This window comes from Purpureocillium lilacinum (genome assembly GCF_023168085.1).
Source record: "Purpureocillium lilacinum CBS 284.36 DNA, scaffold_4, whole genome shotgun sequence".
NCBI classification, from domain to species: domain Eukaryota; kingdom Fungi; phylum Ascomycota; class Sordariomycetes; order Hypocreales; family Ophiocordycipitaceae; genus Purpureocillium; species Purpureocillium lilacinum.
In genome coordinates this window covers 3,388,361-3,410,297 of record NW_027072114.1, presented here as the reverse complement: position 1 = coordinate 3,410,297, position 21,937 = coordinate 3,388,361, and the positions used below count along the sequence as shown (strand labels likewise).

The 21,937-nt window shown below is 55.7% G+C and overlaps 6 protein-coding genes across 6 annotated transcripts; 2 read left to right on the top strand and 4 right to left on the bottom strand.

The window, feature by feature from the left end:
* Positions 1-4,065: 4,065 nt before the first annotated feature.
* PLICBS_006190 (uncharacterized protein) lies at positions 4,066-5,382 on the bottom strand (the record flags this gene model as incomplete). Its single annotated transcript, XM_065600880.1, has 3 exons — positions 4,066-4,076; positions 4,539-4,760; positions 4,815-5,382. The coding sequence occupies 3 exons, from the start codon at positions 5,380-5,382 to the stop codon at positions 4,066-4,068; spliced, it is 801 nt and encodes a 266-aa protein (XP_065456952.1).
* A 1,348-nt stretch (positions 5,383-6,730) lies between these two features.
* On the bottom strand, positions 6,731-8,285 carry PLICBS_006189 (uncharacterized protein; the record flags this gene model as incomplete). Its single annotated transcript, XM_065600879.1, has 2 exons — positions 6,731-7,582; positions 7,638-8,285. The coding sequence occupies 2 exons, from the start codon at positions 8,283-8,285 to the stop codon at positions 6,731-6,733; spliced, it is 1,500 nt and encodes a 499-aa protein (XP_065456951.1).
* Positions 8,286-8,985: 700 nt separating this feature from the next.
* Positions 8,986-10,603, top strand: PLICBS_006188 (uncharacterized protein; the record flags this gene model as incomplete). Its single annotated transcript, XM_018319961.2, has 5 exons — positions 8,986-9,041; positions 9,124-9,486; positions 9,548-9,626; positions 9,685-9,856; positions 9,927-10,603. 5 exons carry the CDS (start codon positions 8,986-8,988, stop codon positions 10,601-10,603), a joined length of 1,347 nt encoding a protein of 448 aa, XP_018182435.2.
* Positions 10,604-10,687: 84 nt separating this feature from the next.
* Positions 10,688-11,682, bottom strand: PLICBS_006187 (uncharacterized protein; the record flags this gene model as incomplete). The annotated part of the gene is made up of 5 exons (XM_018319960.2): positions 10,688-10,902; positions 10,953-11,120; positions 11,174-11,231; positions 11,283-11,504; positions 11,587-11,682. 5 exons carry the CDS (start codon positions 11,680-11,682, stop codon positions 10,688-10,690), a joined length of 759 nt encoding a protein of 252 aa, XP_018182434.2.
* Positions 11,683-14,158: 2,476 nt separating this feature from the next.
* On the bottom strand, positions 14,159-14,750 carry PLICBS_006186 (uncharacterized protein; the record flags this gene model as incomplete). Its single annotated transcript, XM_018319958.2, has 2 exons — positions 14,159-14,571; positions 14,633-14,750. 2 exons carry the CDS (start codon positions 14,748-14,750, stop codon positions 14,159-14,161), a joined length of 531 nt encoding a protein of 176 aa, XP_018182432.2.
* A 2,927-nt stretch (positions 14,751-17,677) lies between these two features.
* Positions 17,678-19,586, top strand: PLICBS_006185 (uncharacterized protein; the record flags this gene model as incomplete). Its single annotated transcript, XM_018319956.2, has 5 exons — positions 17,678-18,191; positions 18,242-18,759; positions 18,809-19,130; positions 19,176-19,318; positions 19,401-19,586. The coding sequence occupies 5 exons, from the start codon at positions 17,678-17,680 to the stop codon at positions 19,584-19,586; spliced, it is 1,683 nt and encodes a 560-aa protein (XP_018182430.2).
* Positions 19,587-21,937: the final 2,351 nt, after the last annotated feature.

Sequence of the window (21,937 nt, the reverse complement as noted above, 5' to 3'; positions counted from 1 at the left end):
TCTAACAGGAAATAAATCTGGATTTAATCGCAGATAAAACTATCAGTCTGAAAGTCACAGCAAAATGTAACGGATCGATAAGCCCTATACGAGGCATGCCGTAAACTGTCCAGATAAACAAACTCTTGGGTGAATTCCGTCACGCGGTCGACGGGTAGTCTACAAGCCAACATCCGTTAGCCTTCAATCACTGCTCTCAGACCGCCGAGCCCAGTTGCGGAATTGCGGTAGCCGCGAATGCAGCGGCTACAAGCTTTTGCATCGAAGTGGAGCCGGCACTGCTTGTCGTTGGTGAATATATTGATGAGGAACCTGATGTGGTGGCGTTAATTGGAGGGTCCGGAAGGGCTGGCGAGCGCGAGCCCACGATGACAGAAATGCGAGGGACACCTCGGGCATTCTAATGGTTTTCGGGTCAATATTACGATTATAGCCCCAGACTGAGGCTATGATATACGTCCGGTTAGAGGCAATTTCGTAGGCAATCGGGTCGTGCAGACCATAATAACCAGGTCCCATGCGCCAGGCTCCCAGCCACATCATCTCGGAAGCCAGAAGTGGACCAATAAATGTATCGGCTATGTCCTCTGAGTTGAATCCTGAGCGTCGGTCAGATAGGCTTGCACTGGAACGAGGACCCTCTATTACCTATAACATCTTGTCGCGTGTACCCAAAACTATCCCAACAGCTCGCCGGGATTGAATCAAATGTCAGACTTGAGCACATTGTCGAGTTGTCAGCGCGGCCCCAGTCTTAGGTCAAGCTCTTAATCAAGTCGACACGGCACGGCTCTCCTAAAAAGCTACAGTTCCTGCCTTCTACCACAGTTTCCCTAGCGTTTTGCTTCGTGCTAAGGAAGATATGCCGGTAGATATACCATGACGGATCCGTTTTATAAGTGAGAAATGAACTAGTCATGCTGGTAGGAATACTGAAGCTCAATGAGGAAATTGACATTATGGAGTTCTGCACAATAGTCTCCGGAATGGGAATATCATATCTGACATAGAGATGCGCCGTATGTCCTGCGATAGCGACCCCGGGAAACGGTTTCGTCCAGTCATCGCCACTGAAGGTAGTCGTATATATAGAAGCTGGGCTCGTCCATTCGCTAGTATCATAGGGGATCAGTATTATATGGCTTCTCTCGACAAGAAACTCCGTGTTATTGACGAAAATTGGACAGAGTTCACTTGCGACTTGTCCCATTTTCGTGTCTTTGTTCAGTTGGCTAGCAAAACGGAATGAGTATACGGTCTTGCGCTGTGGAAGTTTTTAATGTGGGAAAATCACCCGAACGGATTGATTGCGAAAAACTTATTGATCTGGCGTTGATTAAGGGTGAACCAGAGAATCATGAAACACTCGACTTTGTCAAGCTTCCTGGGGGGTGAGCTGATTCATTGAGAGGAAGAGATCGCTTCTGTGGAGAGGCACCCTTGATGTAGTCACTTGGGAGAAATGTCAGTTGTGTTCTACGGCCACACTCTCTAAGAGTGAGGGCAAGCCAACAGACTGGCAAAAGGGAACTTGTATACAGTACAGGGCTGTGCAATTGTTTGCATACCACCTTTTTCGTTGAAAGTCGGAAGAGGGCATTGCATTGGACAAGATAGCTTACTCAGACCAACTGGAGTAAGCGTCATGAAGTCTTGGCCAGATAATACGAGCGTGGGCCAAACCCAGCCAGCCAATTCATGGAAACCGAATAATTATTCATGACCAACAGCGGCTCTCCATGTGCAGCCGGTGTTTCCAAATCACGAACGAGGTGTGTCGCCGTGCGGTCAATAAGCAAATACTGTAAATGGACCGATTTCACTGTGTTTCTGAAAACAACATTATGTCTCGCTTGCATTCTCAGGAAACCCACACGGTCGCATTCTCCCTTCGCTCCTGCTGCATTGAACAGTACTGCTATGGAGACAGAGATCCTTACGCATGTTACCGGACGTGCCGATGGCGCTGGAGAAGGTGGTGCGCCCCAGCTTTTGGGACACAGCGCCGAGGCTTCTTCGCTTGACGTCAAGTGTCTGCCTATCATACGCGGAGAGGTGGTTCCCGATAGAGGCCTACTGCAGCATGATATGGCTCAACTTGCCTTCATTCATGGAATTCGCCACCACGAAGACTACGCAAATTTACCGGAAGTCGTTGCCCTCTGTAAAGATGGTAGGGTACCAGGAAGTGCAGCATTCACCCGTGCGAGACACGCTCGTCAGATCATGAGCAATATCGTACCCGAAATTCTGGCGCTGGAGCCGTCTTCTAACAGTCCTTTCCCTTATTGCATCTGGTATCCAGAGCTTGCCACAGAAGATACGTATCGGCAGTTAGCAGCGAGATACCCATGCTTGAAATATCAAGTTGGGCGCGCATGTGCTGTTGCTGGATATACATCTCTGTACAAGGAACTGGACCTGCTGCCAGATGTTTCCATCGCAGAGGAGGCAAGGGCTTCTCCTAAAGGAAACGGAATATTCGAATACATTATGAGTCGGCCATTGCGCTACGCGGTTCTGGATGACTATACGAGAACTATTCGGCATCCACCACTACCAAGAGCCTCTCTCAACGATGACACCGCATTGGCATCGACGCTGTCTTGGCGAACAGCGCCCTCCAGATCATTTCGAAAGCGATACTATACGGCATACTTCGATATCACGGAAGATGGAGGTATTGGGCATGTCGATGAAGGCAGTCGACCCAATGATGAGTTCACCGTCTCCAATCGATGGCTCCTGTATAGCCCCTTACCGACGGATCTACCTCAAGTTAACAAGAACCTTTTGATCCTTATGGCAGCGCACCAAGGGAACGTCGATCGCTACGCGCGCTTGAAACGTCCACAGATGGTAGAGAACGAAATGATGTGTGTCGTACGAGGGATATATCACAGCAGCCCATTTGCCAAGTGGTGGTCATCTCAAATACAAGGAAAAGGACTGGAGAAATTTGAGCTGGCCAGCGCGGTACACGCACGATTCATTATGATGAACGATCTCTCTTGGCATACGCCTGATATCGACGAGTCTTTCCTTCCATATATGATCTGGTATCCAGTAAAGCCATGGGAGATCACACTCAGGGCTCTCTTCAAATTAGAGCCCCGAATGCGACATCAAATAGCTCATGCTACAATTGCGTGCAACTACCAAGCGTTTTATGATGAGCTGAAGGCAGAGCCTACTGAAGCGCTACTAAGGGAAGCATCATATTCTTGGAACGCACATTACACAGCAGACCTGGAGGCTCGGAGGCACGAAATGCCGACTACGCGCGATTACAGCCAAGAGCCCCTGGACGCGTGGGATACAGCAGCACCAGACTGGCAAAAAGAGCCCACAACGGTTATTTTATTCCGCGCTGTGGGCCCCGACTTCATCGATCACGGCAACACGGGCGGACTTTACCAAGGTACACAACCCGACGTCTCAACTGTCAACCTCTTCATGTGTTGCTCGGAAGAATTTATCAGAAAGGCAGAACTAGACGAGTACGGAAGCATTGATGTAATCAATGAGGTAGAGCCGGAATAACTTGCATTGGTATCTTCTATGTTGCAGCAGAAGTCTCGCGTATATGTAATCCCTCTACCCATCAATGTCGATGAAGTTTCGCTCGGAAGCTTTCCCGCCACGACAGGCTGACAACAGTACCATAGGAGCGATAAGAGGCAACAAAACTTGTTGATATGACGCGTCTCGTGCTCGCTTTGTGAAGCAGTGCTCGCTTTGTGAATCAGTGCTCGCTTTGTGAAGCCGTGCTTGCCTGTGCATGTGCTGTATTAGTACGATGCAGTACAATACGTGCTAAACCTGAATGTTGGGGAGTTGTTAAATTAACCCCGGATTTCAATACAACGTCCCCAAAATGTGGGATGGAAATCCGGGGTTAATTTAACAACTCCCTTCGCGATCTTACGCCTTCTGGTAGGCGCAGCTGGGACGGAAGGTATCAAGAAGCGACACATTTCATAACGCGTTTAAGATTCGCGAAGCGTTAGACTCCAGCAAATTAGCTAAATTTTCGCATTCCTTTCGCGACAAAGATGCGATCGTTCAAAAGTTGGCTAAGTCATGTAAGAAGTAATGGCCTAGAAAGATTTCGATAGTCACCTATAAGTATATAATACATCGCTATATTACTTTAAAATAATGATAATTGCAACAGATAGCTAGTGAAGAAAATCGATGGTTCTTTGGCAAGGTGCATTTCATAACAGAGTGGCTACTTAAAAACGCCTCATCATGTCAATGGCCAAACGCCCACGGAAAGCGACATGAATAGAACTGCACATGGACCGATTGCGGAGTATAGCCGGTGTCCCTGCGCTGTGTACATTCTTACATGTTCAAAAGCGAAATTGCCGTGACCGCAACCGCAGCAGCTACAAGCTTTTGCGCCAATCCGGCCCTGTTTCTGCTGGCAGCTGAAGAAGACGTCGACGAGGGCTCTGGGGCTGCATGTGCTGTGGTGGAAGTGAGTGGCGAGGCCGGAAGGACTGAATCGTGACGGGACCATGCCGACAGACACGAGAGCGAAACCTGTGGCGTTTGGGCGTCCTTCTCATCGACTTCCCTGCTGTAGCCCCAGACCGTGGCGATGAGATATGTTCGGTTCGCTGCAATCTCGTAGGAACGGGGATCGTGCGGATCATAGTAACCGGTGCCCATGCGCCAAGTCCGCTCCATCAAACGGTCGGAGGCGACTAACGGGCCCTCGTTTGGATCGGCCAAGGTCGTAGAGTTGAAAGCTACGCTCAAGTCAGGGATATGAAGGGGACGCACTCAGAGGAAGGGAAACTTACCCAAGACATCTTGCCGGGAGAGACCGAAAGTGTCGCTGCAGCTGGACGGGATGGGATCAAGTGCCAGGCTTGAGCACATGGTCGTGCCGTCTTTGCTGCCCCAACGCTTCGTCAGGCTGTTGACCAAATCGAGGCGACATGAGGTCTCTAAAAAGTCGCAACCCTTGCCCTCCACGGCGAATGTTCTCGCCCGCTCTTTCGTGCTGATGAAAATGTGCCGGCAGATGTACCACGAGGGATCCATCTTCAGTGGCAGGTCGGTGGACGAGTTGGTCATGCTGCCCGGGATGCTGAAAGTCAATGCGGAAAGCGTCGTGGTGGAGTTTTGGACAATGTCGTCCGAGAGAGGCACGTCGCGCGTGACATAGAGATGCGCCTCGTGCCCATCAATGGCACGCCCGGGGAACGGTTTCGTCCAGTCATAACCGGCGACGGAGGTTGTGTTGATGGCGGTCGCGGTCACGTTGCTGAAGCTGCTGTACGGGATCTGGATGATGTTTTTCGAGTCGGGGAAGAGCTCCGTGTTGTTCACAAAGATTGGGCTGAGGTGATTCGGTGTTTCTCCCATCTTGGCGTGGTCTCGTCAATCGTCCAGAAGAGTCGCAGATGAGTCGTGATGGTCGTGGGTAGGTCCCCTGAGCAACGGCGGAGGGAGGGCGAGCGAGTTGGGGGGGGAAAGCGTTTGATCAGTGTATTGCATCAGCAATGATGAGTTGTTGCCCGCTTTACTTCATAAGCTGTGCTACAGGACATGCCAACAGCCCGTGGTCCTATTGCCGGTTATCGAGAGTGGCTTACACGGACTTGGCGGTCGGGTTGGTTAAGGACTCCAGGGCCGGGCCCGTATTCTTGGCGGAAGCGCACAGAACAATGCAGACACAGTAAGATGTACAGTAGACCAAGGACACACATGCACGGAGGGTTGGCCGCCCCTTTTTTATTGACACCCAAAGCAGCAATGTCCGCATCGGCTCGCCGAGGATCTGGGGTTCTAGCCGAAATCGATCTGTAGCGGTATGTACGATGCATGGAATCCCGCTCTTTCGAAGGCAATTTAAGCCATGCGCTATTTGACCCGAGCGCTGCGACAGGAAAGAGAACAAAAAGCATGGGGTATTGACCGGTCCGGATTTGAACGTGAAGTGATGTGGGGTGGGCCCTGCATGTGCACGAGGCGAGCCAACTTGTTGACATTCCGACGACAGACCAACAGTAGCTCATCCAGAATTACTGATACCGCCAACACGAGCGAAGACGTTGAAGCTACAGTAAACGAAAAGTAAAATAGACGGAGCCAAAGTACTGTGTTGGTTCTGAAACATACTCCGCACGCGCATCGCCATTTCATGCTCTTGCCCGTCTGCCCGACCGCCTCGTGTTCCATCCTCCTCCCCTGGCTCTGCGTTCAGCTCTTAATTACATATATTCTGTGCTCATCTCCCCCGCTTCTTCGCATTGACCACGAAATGGCTCCTTCGAGGTTGGAAGATGGGTCAGCTCCTGGCGCTGGCCCCGCTTACGATCCGTTTGAAACTCTTCTCCGTTTTAAGCCAGAACCCGAGCACTCTCCAGTTGACATTGAGTGTTTGCCGGTCACCGTGGAGAAATGGTGCCCAGCCGCGAACTGCTACAGCAGTGCGTCGCCCACTTCTCTTTTATGCACGGGATTCGGCACCATAAAGACTACGCAAACTTGCCGCAAGTCGTTGACATGGACCTCTGCCAAAGATGTCGAGGTACCAAAACGTGCCGCATTTACTCGTGCTAGGCACGCCCGCCAGACCATGAGCAACGTCGTCCCCAACGTTGCCGAGCCGGAGCCGTCTTGCCCGCCGAATAAAAGCCCTTTTCCTTACTATATCTAGTATCTCGACCTTACCACAGAAGACACACATACACTGAATAACAAGAAGACATCATGCAGCCGGCCCGGCCACAGACGAAAACTGCCCTCCCGCGCCAGCCCAGGTCAGTTTCCGGTCCTTGACCGCCTTGCCCTGGATGAGCTGCGCGACATCCACATCGTCGTCTGACCCCAACCCGAGCTGCCCCTCCGACCCAAACCCCGTCGCCCAGGCACGGCCGTCTTTGGCAACAAATATGGTATGGTCGGTCCCGCAGGCAGCATGGACGGCCTCGCCAATCTGCGGCACCGGCGTCGGTTGCAGGCAGATGCGCGGCTTGTCACGCTCGTCGCGGCGCACTACCGTGTCGTCTCCCAGCTGCTGATCGGTAAACTTGATGCCGAGCTGCCCGCCGTCCATGCGTCCCCACGTGTAGACCTGTCCATCCGCCGTAATGGCCACAGAGTGATGCGCGCCGCCTGCCATGACGGCGACGCCCTGTCCACAAAGCGCCGGGATCTTGACCGGGTACGGCAGCAGCGCCGAGTCTCCCCCAGCTGAGGTCGCATCGCCCGTTTGACCGAAGCTGTTGAGGCCCCAGCCCCAGACGTCGTCGCGGCGCTGTCCCACGGCGAAGCAGTGGTACTCGCCGCTTGCGATGAGGCGCGCACCGCTGCGGCACACGGGCACTGGCCGGGGACGGAGGCTTTCCTGGTGGCGGCCAAAGAGGCGACGGCCAAACTGATTCTGCTGGCCGCAGCCCCACGCCCAAACGGTGCCGGCAGCGTCGAGGGCGAGCGCGTGGTTCGCGCCGCAAACTAGTTGCGTGACACGAAGCAGGCCAGGGATGAGCATGGGAACGGGCTGTCGCTTGATGAGGGCGCCACCAGCCGTGTAACCAAAGCTCTCCTTGCCTTCGGAGTTCTGAAAGGCTTTGGTCAGTTGATGATATAGCTTCAAAGGAGTCGACGGAACGTACGCGAAAAGTGCCCCATCCATAGACGAGACCCGTATCGGTGACGGCGAAGCTGCAGCTGTCCCCCGCGGCGACGTCGACAAACTTGGTCGCTCCGGGGATGTTCTCCGTCGACACCTCGGTCGGCGTCGACTCGCGCGGGTTCAACTCTGCGTCGTCATTGTCGGACCCTGCGTCGGCATCACGGAGTTTCCCTTCCCAGTTGGTAGGCCGGCCGAGGGCGTCGTTGTCGTTGACGCCCCACGTTATGAGACGGTTGTCTGCCGTGAGCGCAACGGTGTGCATGCCGCCGCAGGCCAACCGCACGATGTGCAGAGCGGACGAGTCCTTGGCGTCAAGGTGAGGGTTTGCCTTTGGCCGCTTGGACGCCGTAACCTTGGGGCCGAGGCCAAGCTCGCCGTTCTCGCCGGAGCCGAACATGAAGACGGCGAGGACTGTCTCTGGAACCGCGTTGAGGGGCGCCTCTTTGGTTGTCTTTTGTTTCTTGCGTGGAGGTTGAACTGTTCCTGAGCTTGCATGTTTGCGGCGGCTCCCGGCTGCTGCCTTGGGCGCCGCGGGAGTGCTCTTGGGGGTGGGGCGAGATCTGCGAGAACCTGAATCCTCGTTAGCGACGGCATCAGATGCGTAAGGTTGGATCTTAGTCTCACTCATTTTTGCGTTGTTGCGTGAAGATGGCGACCGTCGGGACGCGTCTTCGGGGGATGCGTTGTTGATGTTGAGTTGACGGCTCGGCGCACGTGTCGGAGTCGCCCCACAAAATTCAAAGAGCCGCTCCGGCCTTGCGGAGCCCCGGTCGCGGGGAGGCCCGGCACAGGCACCGTGACGTCGGCCATGGAACAAAAGGACAATGGAGCCCTTGTTCGCACACACGCACTTGCAAACACTTGCAGCTAAAAGAAAGAGCGTCTGGGAACGTGGATCCCGGTCGGTGGGTCTGGTAGGCGGAGGAGAGAAGAGGCTTTGCTATTTGCGCCGTTGCATGATGCACGACCTCGGACCCCGAATCCGGGGCTGCCAAGGTCTCGCAGCAACTCTGAGGGAAATGCAACGGACGAGTCGAGACGGCTCACGCGTGCCGGCCGCCCGGCGAGGGCTGCGTGGCGCAAGGTCAATTGTCCAGCGGGCAGCAGGTTTGGCTGCGTAGAACTGACATCATTGACGCATTGGGATGGATCCACCCCGTGCCGGACTCCGGCCACCAGCACTGATGAGCTGCTGGGCTGACCTGTGACAGCGGTTTAAAAAGTACAGACTGCGGACAGTTGATGCTTTCCGTCTGTCAATTGTCACGATTGTGTTGATACGAGCTGCTGTTAATTGCATTGAGCCTGGTCCATCCACCACCGTCACAATGGTAGCCCAGCACGGCGACGCCCACGCCATCCCGCGAGAGTACCGCATCTACAAGTACGCCTCCCTCGATGGCCCCCCGCTGTACCTTCCATGAGAACACCCGACGTTTTACTGACGATGGAAACGCCCTCATCAGGCCCGGCGCGTGGCTCCCGGCCGACCACCGCATCCACCGCGAGTACCTCCGCCGCGTCAACCTCCACGTCGAGTCCAACAAGGACGAGGAGCTCACGCCCGCCGTCGCCCAGTTCAAGCGCTTCATCGAGTCGACCCCGCGCGTGTACATGTACTTTGTGCAGATGTTCGAGGAGATCCCGCGCAAGCACCCGTACTGGCGCGACCCGACGGGCAGTCGCCAGATCCGCGACTACGACCACATGCTGCGCGTGCTCAACCACATCGTCACGCGCGCGCCCGAGTGGACCGACGCGGCCGAGGGCGCCGGCGTCGTCGGCGTGCCCATGTGTGCCATCTTTGACTACCCCATGGCGACTGCGAGGTATGGACTCCAGTCTACTGACAGCCTTAGAACATAAGCTGGCGGCTGCTGACATGGGCAGTGGACACGCCGCCTTCCTCGATCCCGACGTCAACCGCATGCTGAAGATTGTTCTCAACTCGTGGGGAGTGTACCTGCAGGTGAGATGACCGTCCGTCTGACACGCAGCGCATACCCCACACGCTAACGCCGGCATAGACTCCCGAGTCGGCTGCCGTGCTCGGCAACCACAAGGTCGGCTGGTTCGGCGAGACGGGCCTCAAGGACCTGATGGAGGTGGCCAACGCGCCGTACAAGTCGAGTCACCGCTTCGAGGACATGTACGTGTGCGACCCGTCGGCCAAGTACTACGGGTTCAAGTCGTGGGACGGTAAGCCAAAGCCCCCTATCCGGCGTGAAGCCCAGCACGGTGTAGTCAAGACAAGCACTTACAAGAGCAGACTTCTTCACCCGCAGGGTCCACGACAAGGCGCGGCCCGTTGCCTCCCCCGACGACGACTCTGTCATCGCCAACGCATGCGAGTCCAAGGTCTACAACATCGCACGACACGTGCACCTGCGCGACCAGTTTTTCGTCAAGGGCCAGCCCTACTCGCCGCTCGACATGCTCGCGCACGACCCGCTGGCGCAAAAGTTTGGCGGCGGCACCGTCTACCAAGCCTTCCTGTCAGCGCTGTCCTACCACCGCTGGCACACGCCCGTCTCGGGCACCATCCGCCGCGCCTTTGTCGAGGACGGCATGTACTTCTCGGAGCCGCTGTTCGAGGGCACCGGCGACCCGGAGCAGCACGGCGAGATTGACACGCGCGGCATCGTCGTCGCGCAGGGGTACCTGTCGGCGCTGGCGACGCGTGCCGTCATCTTCATCGAGGCTGATAACCCGGCCATCGGCCTCATGGCGTTTGTGGGCATCGGCATGGACGAGGTGAGCACGTGCGACATCACCGTCAAGGAGGGCCAGAGGGTCAAGAAGGGCGACGAGCTGGGCATGTTCCACTTTGGCGGGTCGAGCCACTGCCTGCTCTTCCGCAAGGGCGTCAAGGTCGAGGGCTTCCCTGAGGTAGGCAGGGAGGCCAACGTGCCTGTCAGGGGCAAGCTGGCGGTCGTCAAAGAGTAGCAGCAAAGTAGACGGTCGTCCCAAAAGCAACCTCTCGCTATGTTCATCTTGCCATCTCCATAATACATACAGTTTCATAAGTCATCATTTCTTGGCCGCGTCGGCCTTCATGCCTCCCTGCACCCAGTTGCGCGCGCCCGTCGCCTTCTCATCGAGCTCCTCCTCGGTGAGCTTGTCGTTCTCAAACGCCGTGTGCGGCTTGGGCACGTGGCGGCCCTTTTCGAAGCCCGGGCGCTGCAGCAGCTTCTCGAGCCACTTGGCGACGTTGGGGAACTCGTCGAGCGAGACGCCGGCCCAGGCTAGCAGTTGGTCAGCGCATGTTGAGGGCAAAGTGCAGAGCAGAACTTACTGTGAGAGGCGACCCAGCCCCAACAGGCAATGTCGGCAATTGTCACGCGGTCGCCGACGAGGTAGCCGTGGGACGACTTGCCCAGGTGCGTGTTCATGGTGCGGTACAGGCGCCGCGTCTCGTTGACGTAGCGGTCGATGCCGTACTGGATCTTTTCAGGCGCGTACCCTGACTGCTGTTAGCTCGAAGCACACAGAGAGAGATGAACAGGCCCAACATACTCTTGAAGTGGTTCGCCTGGCCCTGCATTGCTCCGAGGCCGGCCATCTGCCACATGAGCTGGGTTGATAGTCAGCAACGTCCACGGTTCCTGAGTGAGTAGAAACCTACCCAAGACGTCACCTCCCAGTGCTCAGGCGTCCCCTGCGGGTACGAGATCTTGTGGTCCTTGTCATAGCGGTCGACGAGGTACTGCAGGATGGCGCCGCTCTCAAAGACGCGAATCTCCTTGCCGTCCAGCTTATCCGTGATGGCCGGAATGCGGCCATTGGGGTTGATGTCCAGGAACCACTGCTCCTTTTGCTCATTATCCATCATCTTGATGGTGTAGAGCTGAACATTTTGTGAGCACGAGTGAGTTTCACACAACCCGCCGCGGGGTCAACAATGAGGGGCATTGGCGAGGGGCACACACCTTGTAGTCGAGGTTAAGCTCGGCAAGCGCAATGGAGATCTTGATGCCATTGGGCGTCGCCGCCGTGTAAAGCGTAATGTCCGTGGGGGTCGCCATTGTGAGTTGCTGTTCGAGCTGCTGGATGCGCGTCGTCATTGCCAAGGGGGGCCACGATCAAAAGTCCAAGCGCGTCAAGGTCGGTCTTTATACGAGTGAATGAGAGCCGCGGCTTTGTAACCCCACGGGTACGAAGTACGCGGAGCGCAAGTCCGAATGCTTAGAAATCTGGCGTCAATCACGTCACCAATCGTCGGCCCAGAATATTGCGGGGTGCCGGGCGGCTTTCATGCACACGACGGATTGCCCCGATACTGAGCCGCTCATGAACTAGGCTGAATGAGGCGCGGATATGGCGGCAGCATGCGAACCGGTCCTTTGGCTGTCGTGGAGCAGCAGAGATGTGATCTCAATTTCATCACGTTGCAGAACAGCTTCCCATTCACTTGCCCAAGTATTTTGACATTTTGAGGTGCTCCATGTGGCCTTCATCGCCAGGGCTCTGACCAAACTGCGAGTAATACTTCGCGAACAGCAACTAACCCAGCCACGAAACGGCAAAGTGAGAATGCCCCACCAGATAGTCGCTCTGCGCCCTGGACGAGCGGAATGTGAGACTCATGCCATCATAACAGGCAGGAACTCGTCTGCGGTTTTGGCGGCTGACACTGATCTCGAACATGTCATCAAGCACTGACTCACGGCTCTGGTGGTGCGGCCTTGCACCGCCGTCCCATACAATCGCTCACAGCGTTCTCGAACGGCTCAATGTCACCCCGACCCTGTGTCTGAGTAAGTAAGCCATTCAATGTTCTCTTAGCCAAGTTGTCCAACGTGAATGGAAGCGTGGGAGGAAAGACATGATGCCACACGATTATTCTTCAACACAGTACCACCGCGTCGCAAGTAGCGCACCATTTGCGTCTCTCTTACCTAGTTACGGGTTGGGTTGCGGGGGGTCGCTGGAGGGCTTGCGGCGTTTCTTTGCCTTCTTCTTCTTCTTCTTCTTCTTGGCTCCGCCACAGTCGTTGGCTGTGCTTTCAAGCTCCCTACTCTCTGCCTCTCGCGCCTTCGCCTTTGTCCCTTTGCATTTCCCCATCGTTGGGCATTGACGCATTTGCTCTTGTTGTGGGACGTTGTTCCCTTTCGCCTTGTGCCCCTTTTTGCTCATCTTTCCACCCTTTTTCTCACACCCGTTGCCGTTTGGGGTTCCTCCTTTTGTTCTGTCCGCTTTGGCTTCCTGTTTGCTCGAAGCGTCCTTGCAGCCTGCTAAATCGCATTTCTTGCCCTTCCGCTTCTTTTTCGTCTTTCCTGTTTTAGTTCTCTTGCTTGGGACTTCACATGATGCGGCATCCTTCTGTTCGGGTTTTGTGCCCGTCGTTGAGGCACCGGTGGATTTGCAATTATCCAACTGCTGTTTCCTCAGTCAAATCACCCGTGCTACACCCCGATCCCAAGGTTCAAGGGCATTTACCTTTGATTCTTTCCTTGGCAGCTTGACTTGCCGCCAGTAACGGACAGTGTCCGGTATGCCAAAGGAAGCTGTCCACAGGGAAGGTTCGTCGTGCGGCCACAGCTCGTAGGTAAACTCCGCCGCCTTGCCCACGGTTGGGTGAACCACGACAATCTTCCTCACGGGCCGATTGCCATACTTGCCTTTTAGAATTGGCTCCTCGATCATCTGATAGTAGGTCCGTCCGGACGGGTGGAAGCGCTGTGGGGGAGGCTGCGATAAGACAGTGGCGATGTCGCCTTCGGAGATGTAGCAAGCAAACACAACCGACGCTCCATGAACATATTTTGGCCAGCTCTTGTGGCCCTTCGTAGCCTTTGGGCATTTGGGACTATTAGGGTCCATGAGAGGACCCATTGCGGTTGTGAGCGTCTGGAACCCATGTTTATCTGCCCATTCTTGCGCAACCTCCCGGTGCATGCCACTCCACAGGACTTGGCGATTGCGAACGCAGGAATTTTGGAACTGCTCGCGAATTTCTTTCTCCTCGTTTGCCGTGATCCACTCACGAATGGCTTCGTTGATCCCGGATGGTGCTGGACGATCTGTTGTCATGGACACAGCGTGTCAGGGTGAAGACTGGACCGTGCGGATGAAGCGGATCGGGGCCCGTGGCCGACTGGAATCAGCCCACAGCCCGCGCCTGGTTTGTTTTGTACAGGCCAGCGACTGCACGAGTGCTTGTCTGTCTGGACATATTTGGCGCCTGATACGAGGGGCCGTGACGGAAAGCAGACGTAAGCTCCAGTGATGCCTCAGCTATAAGAAACATCGCGCCTTGAGTTTAATGCGCCACGGGACAGTCCAGCTCGCCAAAGCATATCTTGGAGTGACCGGCTCATCTGAGATTCTCCGTTCATCAATTGACCAGGGCTTTAACGCACGCTCAGTAAGCTGCAGATGTGGCAGTGGTGCTCAGAAGATATGCCGCTCATGTTCATTGTGGGCATTTCTGCGCCCGTAGTGAATACAGGGTATCATTGACGTGTTGCTGACCTACGGAGATGTTATAGTATCCCTTGATCAATTGCTCGTGTAATAGTTGGCCGCAATAATCTTGCCCAGACCAGCCTTCTTCTCCCAGTCGTCCAGCCTGAAGCGCATGCGCGACCAATTGCTCATCTTTGCGCCGTCTGCGGGCGCATGGGCCTTGCCGTCGAAGCCCGCGGGCTGCTCGTACAGGAAGAAGCAGTAGCGATGCGGGCCGCTGCCGGGCGGAGGCGCGGGCCCGATGTAGTCGGAGACGAACGGCTCCTTCGCTGTAAGCACGGACTTGCCGTCCTTGATCTCGGCCTTGAGCCCCGGCTGAATCCAGTGCAAGATGGGGCCTAGGACGGGCAGCGTCACGAATGGCGCGTCAATGTCGACACCCATGATCAGGTAGGTGGCCGCGGGGTCTGCGCCTTCAAAGATCAATTCGGGGGCGGACTGGGCCTCTGGCAGGAAGTCAGTGACGGAACTGCGATGAGTGGATTCGTTTCACATCTCAGTGCGTACCTGCCCGCGGAATGTACAGGCCCGGCTCCACGGTGTGCTTGCCGACGGTGAGGCCCAGCACTTTGGACTTGTCCTCGGCTACCGCCAGCCCGCTCTTGACACTCTCGTTGGAAGGCATTGCGTCTATGTCAGTTGACCACTCACGAACAAATTGCCCCCAAAAAGAAGTCTGATGCGTTTTATATCTAGATCATTCCTGTCCTGTATTGACGACACAACGAGTCGGGGTTACATGCTCACGGCAGACTTAAGTCCGACGCATCCGCTAGCACTGACACCGTCGGGCCGGCGCCGGCAGCCATCGAGCCACCGCTCCGGCCACGCCGCCAATCATGCGCCGGCAACCCCAATCATCTGGCAGATGCCATGCGAGGCCGGCAGCGTGTGTTCTGATTGAATCATGGGCCGGCCGCGGGAAGGTTGAAGGCGGCATTGGGGGAGGTTTGCATGTGGGTTGCGCACGCCAGCATAAACGGACTCATGAATGACAGTATAGATCGTGAAATACGATGCCGAGCCATTGCCGCTAAGATACGAAGTATTTGACCATTTCGCAGCCAATCAGACCAGTAAGCTTTTGTAAAGGAACACCATTGAGAGTACAGACAAGAACATGCCCCCCCTCCTTGGTCCCTAGCTAAAGATGCAGCTGCATGGCGAAGGACAGTCCAGGTTGCTGTGGCACCTCACCCCAAAGCACTGCGGGCTACCAGAGCAAACACCGCTCGGCATGAAGACGCAGCTGCACGGGAAGCGGCAATCCGAGTTGCTGTGGCACCTGGTGCCGAAGCACTGCGTGCTGCCCGAGCACTCCCCGCTGAGGCCCTTGACGCAGGTGCACGGAAATCGACAGTCGTGGTCCTGCAGGCACCTCACGCCGAAGCAATCGCGGCTGCCGGAGCATTCGCCGTCGGTGCCGCCAAACACGCAGCTGCACGGGAAGCGGCAGTCGGCGGTGCTCAGACAGCTCACGCCGAAGCACTCTCTGCTGCCGGAGCAGGTGCCGAAGGCTAGCGGGACAGCCCGCACCGGAGCCGACTCGCTTAGCGAGTTTGGGGCCGCAGGTTTGTCGTCTTCCTTGAGCGCTTTCTGGTCGGCTTCGGCTCGGCTGAGCGGCCGCCTCATCCATAGGAGCGCAGTCAAAAATAACCGGGCGTTATACATGCCTGGCCGGGTTGTTGTGAACTGAGATGTTCGGATTAGCCAAAGGGTCTCCAGGTGATTGCTTGTCCTCTGACTCCTCTCTAACCCGTTCCCTGCCCTTGGCTCCCCATGATGGTAACATGTACTTACCCGTGGCTTGTCCTGTAGTGAGTGCTCGAGTTTTGGGGCAGATGGTAGCTACCAACGCGATACATATGTCCTGGATATGTTCTTTGAGCAGCTCAATGAGGGACAAATCACGGTAGCTGGCATGCCGGGTCGTCCCTGTTAAATCTGCCGTGTCGCCTTGGATCGCGCTGCGCTCGACGACCCCACGGCGGGCAAAATGCCACCCGCTGAGCAACTCACCCCCGTTTGCCTTTTGGCTGTGAGGTCATACTTATCGCATGGGTTCGGCGAGGATGCAATTGCTTCGAGGCAATGGCCCGCCGGCCATCGTACGTCTGTAGCCAATACCAAGCAAATGTCACCATGGCTGGGTTTAGAATCGTCACCAACAGAGGATGGCGTGGTGTGCTGGAGAGGTTCCCGCCTGTCCCCAGCGGCGGCGCGGGGCATCATCACTGGCTGGCATGTTCAAGGTTACAGTCACCAGCAATCAGATGGGCTCAGCCGCACGTACGATTGAAACGCCCTGGCCCTAAAGTTTAACACCATTCCAATGACAGCGGGAACCGACTGACAAGCCGCTGCGTATGGCAATGACTCCGACTTCATAAGAGCGAGCCCACCTGTAACCTGACGGACTGGCTTGCGGGCCAGGGCCCTGGTCAATCTGACCCGTGGCAGCGGGGCTCGATACCTTGCCAGTGAACACCGACAAGCTGAAAGCTGCCAGTGTCGAAAAGGTGATGCCGTGGCGAATGAGCAATGCTTTGCACAGCATCATAATGCATGCAATCACCTATCTAACAGTGCATCACTGCATACATGACGGCACAACTGCCCAAGGCGAGAGACACTTGACCCTCCGTAGCGCACGCTCAATGGTTGCTTCGCTGCCAAGTCGATATATGCCTTTGAACCGGCGCTTCTGAAAGCATGCTGCAACATGAAGACTGGGCAGTTGCGTAATGATCGAGGCAGACGCAGGTCCGCGGAAGTGCAAGCAGTGATTGTTTAACGGAGCGTATCTCAGTTGGTTACTCACTGGGTTACTCAGTGGCCAAGCGGCGCGGACCCCTGTATTGTGGATGCTGTGCGCCTCGGACCTTGACCTCATTGCCATGTCTTTCGACAACAGAACCACGTCTAAAGCTGTGTGTATAAGACTGCCGCTGTTATTGAAGATTTCGATATCGACTATACGAGTCATCTGTCAATTATGACCGCCAGGGCTCTTGACCAACGGCTAGTGGAATACGTAAGTAGACTCGCAAGCATTGATGGGCAAGTGGCGTCAGTTTCCCCCGCTGCCAATTGGGTTCAGGGGACCGTGGTGGTCGTGCACGTCGCTGGCGGGCATTTAACGTTCGTCGCCGCAATTGTCTACACCTCGTTGCGTCTAATACTGTGCCAACTTCTCCAGTTTCTTATCGCTACATTGCCGGGAACAACCACAGAGTTGCGGCAATCTGACTCAAGTATTAGGCAAATGTACAGCAACTGCCAAGGTACCGGTCTTTGCAATGTCGTCATCCCGCTGAACTGATTCGCAATTGACGCATCAGTTCCCACCCTCGGCGTGTTAGTCATCGCACATTCACAAGTTCAATTCAATTATCCCTCGGCCGCCACCACTTACTCGACTTTCTCACGTTACAAGAATATCAGTGTTCGCCTCATCGACTCGGCGTTACAGTGACTTGCTATTGATGCTTCTTCATACGAAGCCGAGCTCAAACCATTACCTTCGCACACTGAACGAACACAATCGTCGACATGCCGCCATCTGCCGAGGCAACCACGTCGGGCATAGACACCTGGGCAGACGACAGTGTCGTCAATGCGTCGCCGGTTGACGATGACGCTCTTTCAATCGCGTCCGAGGATTCGTCTGCCGACTCGCCGGAGCGGCCGCTCCTGGTTGCCCCCGAGGCCGAAACGTGGACACCGCCGGTTGGCTTCGTCTGGATCCAAGTCGCCATCATGCTCAACGTCTTCCTCAACGGCTTCGACGGCACCATCACGGCCGCGACGTACGCCGTCATCAGCTCCGAGTTCGACGCGGCCAACACGGCCTCCTGGCTGACCACATCGTACCTCGTCACCGCCGCTGCCTTCCAGCCGCTCTACGGGCGCGTCTCCGACATCTTTGGCCGCCGCGTGTGCTTCTTCGTCTCGACCGTCACCTTTGCCGCCGGCTGCCTTGGCTGCGGCGTCGCTCGCGACGTGGTGTTTCTCAACATCATGCGCGCGCTGACAGGTTTCGGTGGCGGCGGGCTCATGACAATGGGTAGGCACGAATGACGGTCGTTCATGCACATCCACTGACCCGAATCGCAGCTACCATTGTCAACTCGGACATGATTCCGTTTCGGAAGCGCGGCATGTACCAGGCCATGCAAAATGGCATCTTTGGGTTCGGCGCAATCGCAGGCGCCTCGTTCGGCGGCACCATCGCCGACCACATCGGCTGGCGGTGGTGCTTCCTCCTGCAGGTCCCCGTGTCTGTCATGGCCTTTGTCGTCGGCTGGCTGGTGCTCAAGAACCAGAGCGGCGGCTTCTCGCTCAACGACGGCCTCGGCGCCGCGTGGAAGAGGGTAGACGTGTCGGGCGCTCTTCTGCTGGTGGCCGCCATCTCGATTCAGCTCGTGGGACTCAGTCTCGGTGGCAATGAGCTCCCGTGGACCAGTCCGTGGGTTATCGGCTCGCTCGTTGGTAGCGTTATGCTCTTTGCCGTCTTCTTCCGCGTTGAGGCGACGACGTCGGCCATCCCCGTCATTCCGCTGCGCATGCTCAAGGGGCGCCTCCCTGTGGCCACGCAAATTGCCAACGTTTGCGCCGGCATGGCTGCATATGCCGTACGTTGTTCCCCGCGTTTATCACGGGTATCAGCTCTGACAATCACAGTACCTGTTCATGTTGCCGTTGTTCTTCCAGGTTGTCCTCCAAGACTCAGCGACCACGGCGGGCGCCCGCCTGGCGATCCCATCCCTGGCAACCCCCATTGGCGGGCTCGTTGCTGGCATCGTCATGTCGCGGTGGGGACGACTCATTGGCCTCATGCGATGCGGTGTCATCCTGATGACGATCGGGAACGCCTTGGTGACGTCTTTTGGGTTTACCGATCCGTCGTGGAAGTACTTTGTCTACATCTTTCCCGCCAACCTCGGCCAGGGCATCGTCTACCCGTCGATCCTCTTCACATCGCTGGCCTCTTTCACGCATTCAGGTAAGTTCCCAGCATTTCGCAGTGGTTCATCACTGACAATCGCAGATCACGCCGTTTCCGCGTCGACGGTCTATCTCGTGCGGTCCCTCGGCACTGTATGGGGTGTCTCGATCACTTCTGCCATTGTGCAAACCTCGCTCAGCGTCCGCTTGCCGGACGCTTTGGGCGTGATATCAGATAAATGGACAGTAGGACCTTTTTCTTATTCGTCATTACCTTGTCTGCCGTTGAGAGTACGCGGAACGTGAGCTTTGAAGCTGACTTGACCAGTTGATTGACAAGATCCGACACTCTGTCGATGCATTGGACGACCTGCTGCCCGAACTGCAGCTCAAGGCGCGCCACGTCTACTACGAGGGCATACAGTATGCCTTTGCAGCGTCGACGGCTATCGCGGCGGTTGCCGTTGTTGCGGCCTTTGTCGCAAACGGAACGAATCTGCGCAAGACGAACTAATTGCAGATGCCCTTCTTTGCTGCTCGGTAAGTTTTTCAGCAAAGCAGACGCGCCGCACTAGGCCACCTGAGAGGAGGGCTAGGCGAAAAGTTGGAAGGATAGAACACACCGGAGACCAATACACTTTAACTCCTCCATTACTGGAGCCTGTCTGGGGAAGGCCATGGTGTCAACTCGGATGGAATAGATCAATGCCTTCTCTCTACCAGAGTGCGATGCACTCCACGAAGTACATGTATGCGACAGCGGTGCTAGTTCGAGTGTCCACGTTGGGTGCATCAGACCATCGTCCCTTGCATTGTGGCCTTCGTCCAGTCCTTGCGCTTCCAGCACACACATCCTCGAACCTCCGCTCTCATTCAGTAGTTCCCATCCCTTGATGTCCACACTCCTGGGCGGGTTCATGAGCCAACGCAGCTCGGATTGTTCAGTGTCCGGAAGCCTTTAGCGGGGACTTGTACAGTGGATTGGGGCGACATCCACAGTGGCTGCAGTCGAGAGGGGGGTTTGGCGAGCCCTTGCCTCGCTTCTGGATATAGAACAGCGCTGGGCCACGCGAGATGATGTACGCGCCTTTCGGACTGCACTCGGCATAATAAGCCTCGTAGCAGTATGAATTGTTTGGATTGTCCTCGTGTTTCGGGTCGCAGTAAATGCAAAACTCCCCTGGGAGGTAGCCCTCGTCTTGCATTCGGTGGTATCCCTCGTACTTGCGCGATGGTGAGGCCGCCATGATGTCAATTGCGTGAACAACTTGTTACGTGGCAGAAGGGATGCGAGATAAGGAGAAAGTAAAGGGATGAAGGCAATCCTTAGAGGATACGCGATAACATGTATAAGAATGAATCGCTCGATGAAACGATCAAGTAAAATGTTGTAAACACGAGAACTTCGGAGTACGCAAGACTGACTGTACACATGCCGTGCACTCTCTCGGTTTGCCTCGCGTTTGCTCACATGTCTGTATCCCAGGATTAGCTGTTTTGCTTCATGAAACTACATACAGCCTAAACCCACGTAGCTCGATGCCCCATTTACAAGCAGCCTCGCCTACGGTGCTGTGAGAACTCATGCTGCTGCCAATTGTATTTGATGTCTGGTGTCACAGGAACGCCTGCTTGTGGACCCTTGACTGCCTCACCACGGAGTTTTATCTACCGTTAATGGGCGCGTGCATGAGGCTCGCGCATGAACCAGACACGGTACCCAGAGTTTTGGAGCAGTCAGTAGGCAAGGTTTGCCCGAGCTCACCGAATGAAACAATTGAGATGAAGATACACGGGCATGAACGCGGCTCTGACTTCTGGAGGGGGCAACCACGGAACTCTACATGGAGGTCAGCCGATTCAGCCACACAGGGGTAGTCGCGGCAGGCGGGACCATGTCCGTTCGCTGCACTTCATTTACTGGAGGCGGTCACACACTTTGTCGTCACTGCCGCTCCTACGTAAACTTACAGCTCTTACATGTACGTAAGACATATAGTCAAGCCTTATACAGCACTGAGGAAAGCTCAATGCGAAACCGTGTCTGCGTCCAGACAGCTGCGACTAGTCAACGTTGGACGGGTGCACCAGCATCTCTGCTCCAGCCGCTTTCGTCAGTGCTCGTCTGCCGGATTCTCCTTCCATGTCGCCAGCTCAAGCAGCGAGCCCAGCGATTTTGCGTGGCTCTTGCTGTCCATCAAATGCAGTCTTGGACCGCCACCGGATGGTCAACGACTTGGGTCATTGTCTTGCCCTAAAGCTCCTGCCTAAGCGAATCTAGCGGCGTGCTGACTTGCACTCACGTTCTTGTCCCGCTGGCATTCAGGCTTATTGTACACCCGAATCAACGTCGATCTTCTCGCTAAACACTTGTCAAGTTCCGGAGCAGGGCTGTTTTTACGCTTGATGCCGTCGGCTTGGTTCTTGAGTGGGGGATCATGCATTTATCCCCGGCATCCATGAATACCCGCGCCAGTCGGTACTTATCATCCAAACCCCTCACTGGCTTCCAAGGTGAGATATCGACACGTCTTGGCTATGCGCACCAGTCGGCAAGCAGCCGCAGGCTCGGTCGGGAACCCGACACAGGCCATTGATAGACCAGTCGGCAAGCAGCCGCAGACTCGGCTGTGAACCCGACATGGACGAAACCCTGAACACAGTCTGGGGAAGTCCGCATCTGTTCTAGTAGGTGCGTAGGTAATGAACCCCTCACAACATCTAAAGCTTCCAAAATGCAACATAAAAGGGCACCGTAGTGGCATGATTCCCGTTGGCGACGCATGTTCAAGTGGGCAACCAGTGGGGAATGCCTTCCATAAGGATTGACAAGTGAAAGTGGTCTTCCACGAAACATAGTCCATC